Source organism: Zingiber officinale, chromosome 5A (genome assembly GCF_018446385.1).
Source record: "Zingiber officinale cultivar Zhangliang chromosome 5A, Zo_v1.1, whole genome shotgun sequence".
Classification (NCBI taxonomy): Eukaryota; Viridiplantae; Streptophyta; class Magnoliopsida; order Zingiberales; family Zingiberaceae; genus Zingiber; species Zingiber officinale.
The window spans coordinates 124074806-124086016 of record NC_055994.1 but is presented as its reverse complement, the minus strand read 5'-3'; the positions used below and the strand labels follow the sequence as shown (position 1 = coordinate 124086016).

Here is an 11211-nt window from a genome sequence, read left to right as displayed (position 1 = left end):
AAATGAGTGATGAAAATAAATTTTTCATGCTAATTTAGTGATGGAATATTAATTTCCGTATCTAGTTTAACAATGAAAAATATAAATTAATTTTCATTGCTAAATCAACGATGGAAATAAATATTTCGTCACTAATGTTAGCGATGGAAATTAAATTTCCTCACTAATTAGAGATGAAAAATAAATTTCATCGCTAAATGACATCGATGATCAAAATAATTATGAATAAAATTTTCTATCGTTAATCACTGTTATCCTTTAGTGATCCCAGATCTTGTGGGACCAAACTATTCGTTTGACTAACCACATTCTTAATAAGTAGCTATATCAGAGTACAGATGAAACTCCCTATGAGTTATATAAAAGGAAACAAGTCTTCTTACAACTAATTAAAAATGTGAGAGTGTTTAGTAAATGATACGGTTTGGGCTGAGGGGCATAGAGGAAGTTAAAGGAAAGAAGAGGGGCAAAATGGTTTTTTCATTGGGGAGGGTTTTAAGGTGAGCGGAGGTTACTATGGAGAGGGGGCTGGTTTTCATGGAAGGATTCCGTCGCCTCCAGCGGAACCGGACCTTCTTCTTCCTCTCATGCACTTCGCCGACGCCAACGCCGGACACCGGCCTCTGACCGCTCCCCTCCTCTTCTTCCTCCGGTCCTCCTTCTCCCTCTCCTCTTCACGATGCTGCCGCCGAATAGATCGATCACCGCGCCTCTTCCTTCTTCTCACAACGCCAGCCAGACCATCTCCTTCTCCTTCTTCCTCTCCCTGCTTCTATCGTCGCCAGTCAGACCGACGCTGACGCTAGCGAGGTTTTCTTCTTCCGTAGCTAAGAGGAACCGAGGGAGGAGTGCGCATTTTCCTTCCTCGTTGCCACCACAGCTGTGAGGGACGCGCCGCCGTCACCCCCATTCGGCGCTGCCTTGCCGGAGGATCTCGCTGCCGCCGGGTCCTTCCTGCGCCGCCCTTCCTCCTCCTTTCATCCTCTCGCCGGAGCCGCAGCCGAGCCACCACTTTTCCCGCGCTCGTGCATGCCGCTGTCATTTCCCAGTGCACACTAGTAGCCGTCATCGGCCGATCCACGACTTCCGCTGACTGCATAGCTGTGGCCATGCTCCGACTTACGCTGCAGTATAGTTTTGACGTCGATGCGGTATCCGATCCACACCACTGTGCGCTTTCGGCACTGATATGACCTTCGAGCCATTGTGTATTCCGGCCTTCGTACGGTGGTGGTATTTCAACTTGTGTGTTTATGTGGTATTCTTGCTTGCGTGCCCATACTTTATCCCGGCCTGCGTGTCGCAAATTTCCTTTCTTCTAAAAGTTGTCTCGCTTTATTCTCTAACACCTTTCTCCCCAATTTTTTATCTTCTCTCGTAAACACGACCTAAAAGGTTTGAAGAGAACCTTTTCGATTCGCATCTTCTTAACCTTTTGAGCAAGTAGATTCACAGTCATCTACGTGCTCCTTAGAACACAAAGCATCATGTACCTTTTCTTTGTGTAGTTAAGTTACTAATTAAAGTCTGTTTACTATATATAGAAAAATGTTGAATGAGTTAATAATTACAAACAACTCAATATTATCTCAAGATTATTAAATTAACTTCACTAGTATAACTCCATTCATCTAGTTCTCTTAAATTTATTTCCGTATATATAACAACAACAATAAAATAAAGTCTTATCTCATTAAATAGAATTCACTATATAAATCTTTTTATGTTATTAGGTGTTATCCCTACTATATCATCACTTATATTTAAATAAATTTTATCATATTTTACTATTACTAATACTTTATTTTTATTTTTATATTTATTATAATTTCATATTTCATAACTATAACACTTATTAATTATTTAAATATATATTCATACTATCTTAATATCTCAAATCTTATGTCCTCACATTAATTTTAAAATGCAACCTAACCTAACATTCCAGTTCCATGAAATGTAGCAAATCTAATCATCCATTTAAAAAAAAAAAATATTTAAATTTTAAAAGTATTTTATAATCGTAAAGAATATTTATGTTTTCTTTTATTTCAATTCTCTTACTGGTACAGATCTTAAAGTAATTAATAACTGCTCGAATTTTTTTATTATGATTTTTTATGGAAATACCATATAAAAAATTAAAAATCACAGGAGGATCTACTGCTCATGAAGTCTATCCTGAACAATTAGAATACAATTCGAGCTCTTTAGATCTGCATAAGATTTACAAGGTCAGCTCAATATTCTTCCATCTCTGCATGCATGCAGAATCTCCAACGAAGCACCGCTGCCCCACCACCACCACCACCACCACCACCACCACCACCACCACCTCCTCCTTCTCCTTAATTCTCCTCCTTATAATTAGGCAGCCATGGCGACGACGGCCAAGCCACAGCAGGCCACAGAGATCACCGCCATGTCCTCCGGCTCGTCGACACGCAGCGGGCTGCAGGCGGAGGCGTGGAGCATGGAGGAGAACAAGCGGTTCGAGGTGGCGCTGGCGCGGTACGGGGAAGGCACCCCCGACCGCTGGGCCCGCGTCGCCAGGGCCGTCGGCGGTGGGAAATCCATCGACCAAGTGGTCCGCCACTACGAGCGCCTCCTCAGCGACATCCAGCTCATCGAGTCGGCGGCTGAGCCGTTCTACCACTATCCCACCACCCACAATGCCCGCCGCCGAGGCGCCGCCGCGGCAGACCAGGAGCAAAGGTGCCTTCGAAATATTCCTCCTAAGAAATTAAACAATTCGATCTATTAACTCCATAAAGAGTATTAAATCTAATAATCTCTGATCACCAAGAAATAAAAGAAACTAAATAACATGAATTATTCATTTGAGAAAAAGAAAAAAGAAAAAAAGATGAGATTCTTCGTGGATGGCTGCCTTTGTGACTTCAGAGGGAGACATGGAAAGTGACTCTGACGTGATATGTCACCTTAATTATACTTGTCCCATAAGCTATATATAATCAATATTTAATTATTTTAAATGTTATTATACAGTGGTTTAATTTCGTATATAAAGATTTGAATAAGACTTCTTAATTACTCGTTGTCATCAAGCTAACTCGACCCTAAGCTTTAGGTATTTCATTCAACGTGATCATGCACATTGTCTTGCATGGTATAGTACTGCCGTGCAGGTTCATTGGTCACTATATATATTCTGCCTTGTTTGTTTGCTTGCTAAATTTGGTGCGTACACATCTCAGTGAATGAGTTCTCATAGATTCAGTCTTTCCATTTCTGGCAGGCTCAGGTTCTTGAAGCTCTACTAGAAGTATAAGCAAAACCTGGTCAATATAAGTAGCAGCTGCCTGTGTCTGTAGTAGTAAACAAGATTGGTCTTTCAGTATGTATGTATATATGCTGTGCTTGCTCTGATGGAGATGAATTAATAATTGTGTTTCATGTATAATGCTCTTTCTTTACGGCTCATTAAAAGTTGAATGATTTTTATTATGCATTTTCTGATGTCTTTATGTTGATATATAAACCCAGGACAGATCGGTGAGATATATAAAATGATTAATTCTCCTTAGTATAAAATTGTGTTATAAAATACCTATGTAAATTTTTCATAAATCTCTTTCCAATTTTTTCCCCCTTCTTTCCAAACTTTCAAGTACCCTAAATCTTAGAATCCTAAGAATGTGTTTGATTGAAGGTTATCCTCGATAATCTTGGTCATCCATCCAAAGTTATCAACAAAAACTCTTTTTGATTTAGTTAATCGATGGTTCCCGAGAAATATTTCATGTCCGACACGTCAGTAAAAGGAACATGCAATCCGGAATTAGAAAATCTCGGAAAACTAAGGTTTTTCTTAATTCCTAGGTTAACGAATTTTCTTTATCAAAAATACTCTCCGATAAGAGAAAAATATAAAAAAAAAATAGAGAAAATGTAAAAAAATATATAAAAAATTAGAAAAAACGTAAAAAAAATTAAAAAATATATAAAAAAACGTAAAAAAATTTAAAAAAAAAGTTAAAAAAATAGAAAAAGTGAAAATAATAAAAACTTTAAAAAATTGGAAAAAAAATAAAAAAAACTTAAAAAATTTAAAAATTTAAAAATTTAAAAACTTAAAAATAATAAAAATTAAAATTTAAAAATTAAAAACATAAAAAATAAAAAATAAAAATAAAATTTGTAAAAAAGGGAAATGTAACAAAAAAAATACATAAAAATAATGAAAAATGTGAAAATGAAAAAGTAAAAAAAACATAAAAATGGTAAAATCGTAGAGTTTAAATAATAATAATAATAATAATAATAATAATAATAATAATAATAATAATAAAAATTATTATTATTATTATTATTATTATTACAGATGGTTATTGAAAAGATATCAAGTGTAGTCTTTCATGGTGGTAAAAGGTGAATTCGCTCGCCCCTAATGCTTCCATCAATCCATCTTAGAACCAACACGGAAGAGGTAAATTAAGGATGACTACTAATTTTTAGAATAATAATTAACATATAAGAGAGATATTTATCTTAATTTTATCGAAATTCAAACCCCAAGTGTAGTCCTTCGTCACCATATAAAAGGGGTTAAATTAAAAGAGCATTTTTTTTATTATTGTTATAAAAAATACTTTTCTTTTCCGTGTTGGTCCACTTCAAGGAAGCTACCTATGACGATTTACTATAATCCTTTTATTTACGCTGCAAAGAAGAAGAAAATTATCTATTAGCAACCAAATTAACTATGAAATATTTATTCCATCACTAATTAACGATCAAATATTAATATTAGTAATGGAACAAATATTTTGTTACTAAATTAGTTACCGAATTAATTTCATTTAACGATGGAATTCATTTTCATCATTAAATTAGCGACTAAATTAAAATTTTGATCGCTAAAATAGAGATCAAATTGATTTCATAAATTAGTGATCGAAATAAATATTCACTATATAAATCTTTTTATGTTATTAGGTGTTATCCCTACTATATCATCACTTATATTTAAATAAATTTTATCATATTTACTATTACTAATACTTTATTTTTATTTTTATATTTATTATAATTTCATATTTCATAACTATAACACTTATTAATTATTTAAATATATATTCATACTATCTTAATATCTCAAATCTTATGTCCTCACATTAATTTTAAAATGCAACCTAACCTAACATTCCAGTTCCATGAAATGTAGCAAATCTAATCATCCATTTAAAAAAAAAAAATATTTAAATTTTAAAAGTATTTTATAATCGTAAAGAATATTTATGTTTTCTTTTATTTCAATTCTCTTACTGGTACAGATCTTAAAGTAATTAATAACTGCTCGAATTTTTTTATTATGATTTTTTATGGAAATACCATATAAAAAATTAAAAATCACAGGAGGATCTACTGCTCATGAAGTCTATCCTGAACAATTAGAATACAATTCGAGCTCTTTAGATCTGCATAAGATTTACAAGGTCAGCTCAATATTCTTCCATCTCTGCATGCATGCAGAATCTCCAACGAAGCACCGCTGCCCCACCACCACCACCACCACCACCACCACCACCACCACCACCTCCTCCTTCTCCTTAATTCTCCTCCTTATAATTAGGCAGCCATGGCGACGACGGCCAAGCCACAGCAGGCCACAGAGATCACCGCCATGTCCTCCGGCTCGTCGACACGCAGCGGGCTGCAGGCGGAGGCGTGGAGCATGGAGGAGAACAAGCGGTTCGAGGTGGCGCTGGCGCGGTACGGGGAAGGCACCCCCGACCGCTGGGCCCGCGTCGCCAGGGCCGTCGGCGGTGGGAAATCCATCGACCAAGTGGTCCGCCACTACGAGCGCCTCCTCAGCGACATCCAGCTCATCGAGTCGGCGGCTGAGCCGTTCTACCACTATCCCACCACCCACAATGCCCGCCGCCGAGGCGCCGCCGCGGCAGACCAGGAGCAAAGGTGCCTTCGAAATATTCCTCCTAAGAAATTAAACAATTCGATCTATTAACTCCATAAAGAGTATTAAATCTAATAATCTCTGATCACCAAGAAATAAAAGAAACTAAATAACATGAATTATTCATTTGAGAAAAAGAAAAAAGAAAAAAAGATGAGATTCTTCGTGGATGGCTGCCTTTGTGACTTCAGAGGGAGACATGGAAAGTGACTCTGACGTGATATGTCACCTTAATTATACTTGTCCCATAAGCTATATATAATCAATATTTAATTATTTTAAATGTTATTATACAGTGGTTTAATTTCGTATATAAAGATTTGAATAAGACTTCTTAATTACTCGTTGTCATCAAGCTAACTCGACCCTAAGCTTTAGGTATTTCATTCAACGTGATCATGCACATTGTCTTGCATGGTATAGTACTGCCGTGCAGGTTCATTGGTCACTATATATATTCTGCCTTGTTTGTTTGCTTGCTAAATTTGGTGCGTACACATCTCAGTGAATGAGTTCTCATAGATTCAGTCTTTCCATTTCTGGCAGGCTCAGGTTCTTGAAGCTCTACTAGAAGTATAAGCAAAACCTGGTCAATATAAGTAGCAGCTGCCTGTGTCTGTAGTAGTAAACAAGATTGGTCTTTCAGTATGTATGTATATATGCTGTGCTTGCTCTGATGGAGATGAATTAATAATTGTGTTTCATGTATAATGCTCTTTCTTTACGGCTCATTAAAAGTTGAATGATTTTTATTAGGACATGCATTTTCTGATGTCTTTATGTTGATATATAAACCCAGGACAGATCGGTGAGATATAGAAGGGTGGGTTACGCACCAAAATAAAATGAACAAAGAAAAAAGAAAGAAAAACGCATTAATTCTCCTTAGTATAAAATTGTAAGTTATAAAATACCTATGTAAATTTTTCATAAATCTCTTTTCAATTTTTTCCCCCTTCTTTCCAAACTTTCAAGTACCCTAAATCTTAGAATCCTAAGAATGTGTTTGATTGAAGGTTATCCTTGATAATTTTGGTCATCCATCTAAGATTATCCTCGATAACCTTGGTCATCCATCCAAGGTTATCAACAAAAACTCTCTTTTTGGTTTAGTTAATCGATGGTTCCCGAGTAATATTCCATGCCCGACACGTCAACAAAAGGAGCCTACAACCCGAAAATAGAAAATCTCTGAAAACTAAGGTTTTTCTTGATTCCGAGGTTAACGAATTTTCTTTATCAAAAATATCCTCCGATAAGAGAAAAATGTTAAAAAAAAAATTGAGAAAATGTAAAATAAAATAATAAAAAATGTAAAAAAAATGTAAAAAATATATTAAAAAAAAACTTTAAAAAATAAAAAAGTTTAAAAAAATAAAAAAAGTAAAAAAATGGAAAAAAGTGAAAATAATAAAAACTTTAAAAAATCGGAAAAAAACTTAAAAAATTTAAAAACGTAAAAATAATAAAAATTAAAAATTAAAAATTAAAAAACATAAAAAATAAAAAAATAAAAAAATGTAAAAAAAGGAAAATGTAACAAAAAAATACATAAAAATAATGAAAATGTGAAAAAGAAAAAGTAAAAAAACATAAAAATGGTAAAAACGTAGAGTTTAAATAATAATAATAATAATATTATTATTATTATTATTATTATTACATATGGTTATTGAAAAGATATCAAGTGTAGTCTTTCATGGCGACAAAAGATGAATACGCTCGTCCCTAATATCTCCGTCAATCCGTCTTAGAGTCAACACGAAGGAGGTAAATTAAGGGCGACTACTAGTCTTTGAAATAATGACTAACATATAAGGAAGATATTTATTTTATCAAAATTTGAACCCCAAGTGTAGTCCTTCATCACCATATAAAGGGGTTAAATTAAAAGAGCATTTTTTTTTATTATCGTTATCAAAAATACTTTTCTTTTCCGTGTTGGTCCAACTTCAAGGACACTAGGTATAACGATTTACTATAATCCTTTTATTTACGCTGCAAAGAAAAAGAAAATTATCTATTAGCAACCAAATTAACTATGAAATATTTATTCCATCACTAATTAACAACGATCGAATATTAATATTAGTAATGGAACAAATATTTTGTTACTAAATTATCTACCGAATTAATTTCATTTAACGATGGAATTCATTTTCATCATTAAATTAGTGACTAAATTAAAATTTTGATCCCTAAAATGGAGATCAAATTGATTTCATAAATTAGTGATCGAAATAAATAAATTAATAATTCAGTGCGAGGGAATAAATTTTTGTGGCTTCTTTACTTTCCCAGTTCTTTTCTCGAAGCTAATCTATCCTCTAAACTTTTCCTAACATGATTCCTCACACTCACGCAACCTCCTTTCACGATCTCACCTTACAGGTTCGCTTCTCTCCCCTCTTCTCCTACTGGATTTGTCGGCATCCAACCTCATCTTGCCTGCAAACAGGTTGTGCCTTGGTCGTGGCCTCGCAGTGAGGTTGCAAGGCCAGACGCAATCTCGGCTGTGGCCTCACAACGAAGTCGTGGTTGGTACAATTTGCACTAATAATCAAACTTAAATTTTTGATATATAACAAAGGTTAAAATTAGACTTATGATTTAACCTATTTACTAAGTATGCAGGATTGAAAGACTTGATAGGATCTGATACTGGGATAAAGTCCAGTTGGAAACTGGCAGGAAGACCAGATAGGTTGATATCTTATAGGAAGTCCAATTGGGTTCGCGGGACGTAACAACTGGCTGAAGTCAAGATGGGGCATATGGCAGGAAGACCTGTGGATCAAGAATCGAGTAAGTCGGTAAATGGTAAGTGAGGTAAGCACTAGAGGAGAATGATCCAATGAGAACGAGCCCCAGTGGGGCTGTAGGCGCTGGTCCAACTTAGATCTATTTTGGAAGTCTAAGTTGAAACTGTGACTAGATCCTGCTCCTGGTGAGACAAAATCTAAGTAATAAATTGATTTTATTTTTAATATGTTAACTTTATTTTGCAGAGTATTTTTTGTTGTTTGGACTGACATGTCTTGTAGGAAATTGAAGTTGCAAGTTTGTTGAAAAAAGGATTTCTAGGCAACTCCAGAAGGATCCAAGCGCTTGGATTGGGTCGAACGTAGCCACGTGTGCAATTGAATTGGCATGCTCCTATTGGTCAATACATGTCAGAGTCCAAGCTCATGAGGCTGGTCCAGACACTCAGGATTGGATAGAGGCGAGATGGATATTGTTTCAATGAGATGCGGCCATGTCAGCATTCCGGTCGCCCAAGGGTGGTCCAAGAGTCTAGAGTTGGATAACTTAGTGTCGAAGCAGGATCATATAGGTCTCAGTGGAGACCCCAAGGGTGGTCCAGATGCCCGAAAAGGACTATAAAAGAAGCTTCAACCACATTGGCGGAGTCAGGAATGGTAGCCCACCTAGCCTAAAAATGTTATCCGAATGGCGCCCGGCTAAAAACCCTTTCTTTCCCTTTGAAAATCCAAAATGCAAGGTGAACAAGTAAAATTAATCACAATAGAAATTGCTACAACTTTCGTTCTGAAGCACTACTCTGAAAAGCTCTCTATGACGCTCTGAAGAGATCTCTACTACGCCCAAACTTCAACACAAAGTCATTGGTCTATTGCATTTATGTGCACTTTAATTTTCTATATCATTATAATCATTCGAGCTTATAGTGGATTGCTTAACGAAAGCATTCAGCGAGTGAGAGCCTTGAAGTAGGAGTCGTCGAAACCTTCGAACCAAGTAAAAAAACTTGTGTTAGCCGTGTTATTTTTGTGTATTTCTTTTCCGCTACTTTCTATTATGTTTTTATGAAAAAGTGAATCGTGTTATTCATCCTCTCCCCATAGAGTTTTACGATCCTACAATCGCAAGGTCGCACGTGACCTCAATTACTGCCTCGCAATGAGATCGTGAGGCTGAGTGTGACCTAGCATCTTTCCCTTGACCAGGCCACGGGCAAGGTAGAGGTCGGGCACATGTGTGCAGCACGGGATGGAATTTTTTTATGACAAAAATATTAAAAATATTGTTTATTGTTTGTATAACCCACAATTTGACACTTAACAAAATAATGCTATTTGTGCAGCCCTATTTAACGTGTTCTTAAATTATTTGAAGACAATCTTCTTTGTGCACTGGCATTAATTAGTATATGATAAATGATTGTTTATTGTTAATAGCAATGCACTCTTAGCACAATGTAGATGATTTTCTATATCTTGAAACAAGCATGTGGAAAAGATAAAGTTACCCTATTTTCAAATTTTCTTTATATATTTATGAAACAAGCATGTGGAAAAGATGGTGATACCCTATATATATAGTATTCAAGGTAGTAAAAGGTGAATACACTCGTCCTCAGCACCTCTGTCAACCCGTCTCAGAGTCAACACAGAGGAGGTAAATCACGGGCGACTACTAGCCTTTGGAATAATGACTAGCACATATGGGAGGCATTTACTCGGCTTTGCCGAGATTCGAACCTCAGACCTCATGGTGGCAACACCTCATGTGCTAGCCACTAGACCGTACTGAGGAGACTTCTATATATAGTATTCAAGATGGTAAAAGGTGAATACGCTCACCCTCAGCGCCCCCGCCAACTCGTCCTAGGGTCAACACAGAGAAGGTAAATCACAGACGGGTACTAGCCTTTGGAATACCTATATATAGTATTCAAGCACATTATTGATGATGTTAGTAAATTAACTATGATGTTAGTAAATTAACCATTGATAAGGTTTGATTGTTCATTAGTAAATGCTTAATTCTCATATTAGAATGAACAATTTATAAGATCCTATTATTTAATAAGAATTCTATCATGTCTCAGCATGGGATAAAAAATAGATATCTTGGGTAGAAATGATGAAGTACTATTTTGATATCAAGTTGGGTTATTAACAAATACCTATTGATTTCTCTTATTACCGAGTGCTTCTTTGAGACTTTGTGTCTATGTTAGGAGGACGAACCTCGCGTTTGGTAGGTAAGTACCTAATGTTGAAAACTTTAGGAACATGATGAAATGATAATTTGACTTGGTTTGAAAATTGAAAATTGTAGGATCGGGTTACACACATTGCACGGTGACCTTCTTGTTGGACTTGGTGAAGTTATTTGTACACCTTAGCTTAATAATTCTATTACTTGATCAGTCTAGGTGAACTTGCTAGGGATCAGAGATGCTTATTCATATACATTGGTCTAGACATCAGTTTTTACTTGGGGACAAGTATAGATTTAGGTTGGGG

At 35.7% G+C, this 11211-nt stretch overlaps 2 protein-coding genes across 2 annotated transcripts; both read left to right on the top strand.

Moving 5' to 3' along the window:
• The first annotated feature begins 2389 nt into the window (after positions 1 to 2389).
• LOC121983198 (protein RADIALIS-like 4) lies at positions 2390 to 3394 on the top strand. The gene is made up of 2 exons (XM_042536153.1): positions 2390 to 2715; positions 3260 to 3394. Exons 1-2 carry the CDS (start codon positions 2423 to 2425, stop codon positions 3282 to 3284), a joined length of 318 nt encoding a protein of 105 aa, XP_042392087.1. The 5' UTR covers positions 2390 to 2422; the 3' UTR covers positions 3285 to 3394.
• A 2220-nt stretch (positions 3395 to 5614) lies between these two features.
• LOC121983197 (protein RADIALIS-like 4) lies at positions 5615 to 6619 on the top strand. Its single transcript, XM_042536152.1, has 2 exons — positions 5615 to 5940; positions 6485 to 6619. The coding sequence occupies exons 1-2, from the start codon at positions 5648 to 5650 to the stop codon at positions 6507 to 6509; spliced, it is 318 nt and encodes a 105-aa protein (XP_042392086.1). The 5' UTR covers positions 5615 to 5647; the 3' UTR covers positions 6510 to 6619.
• The last annotated feature ends 4592 nt before the right edge of the window (positions 6620 to 11211 follow it).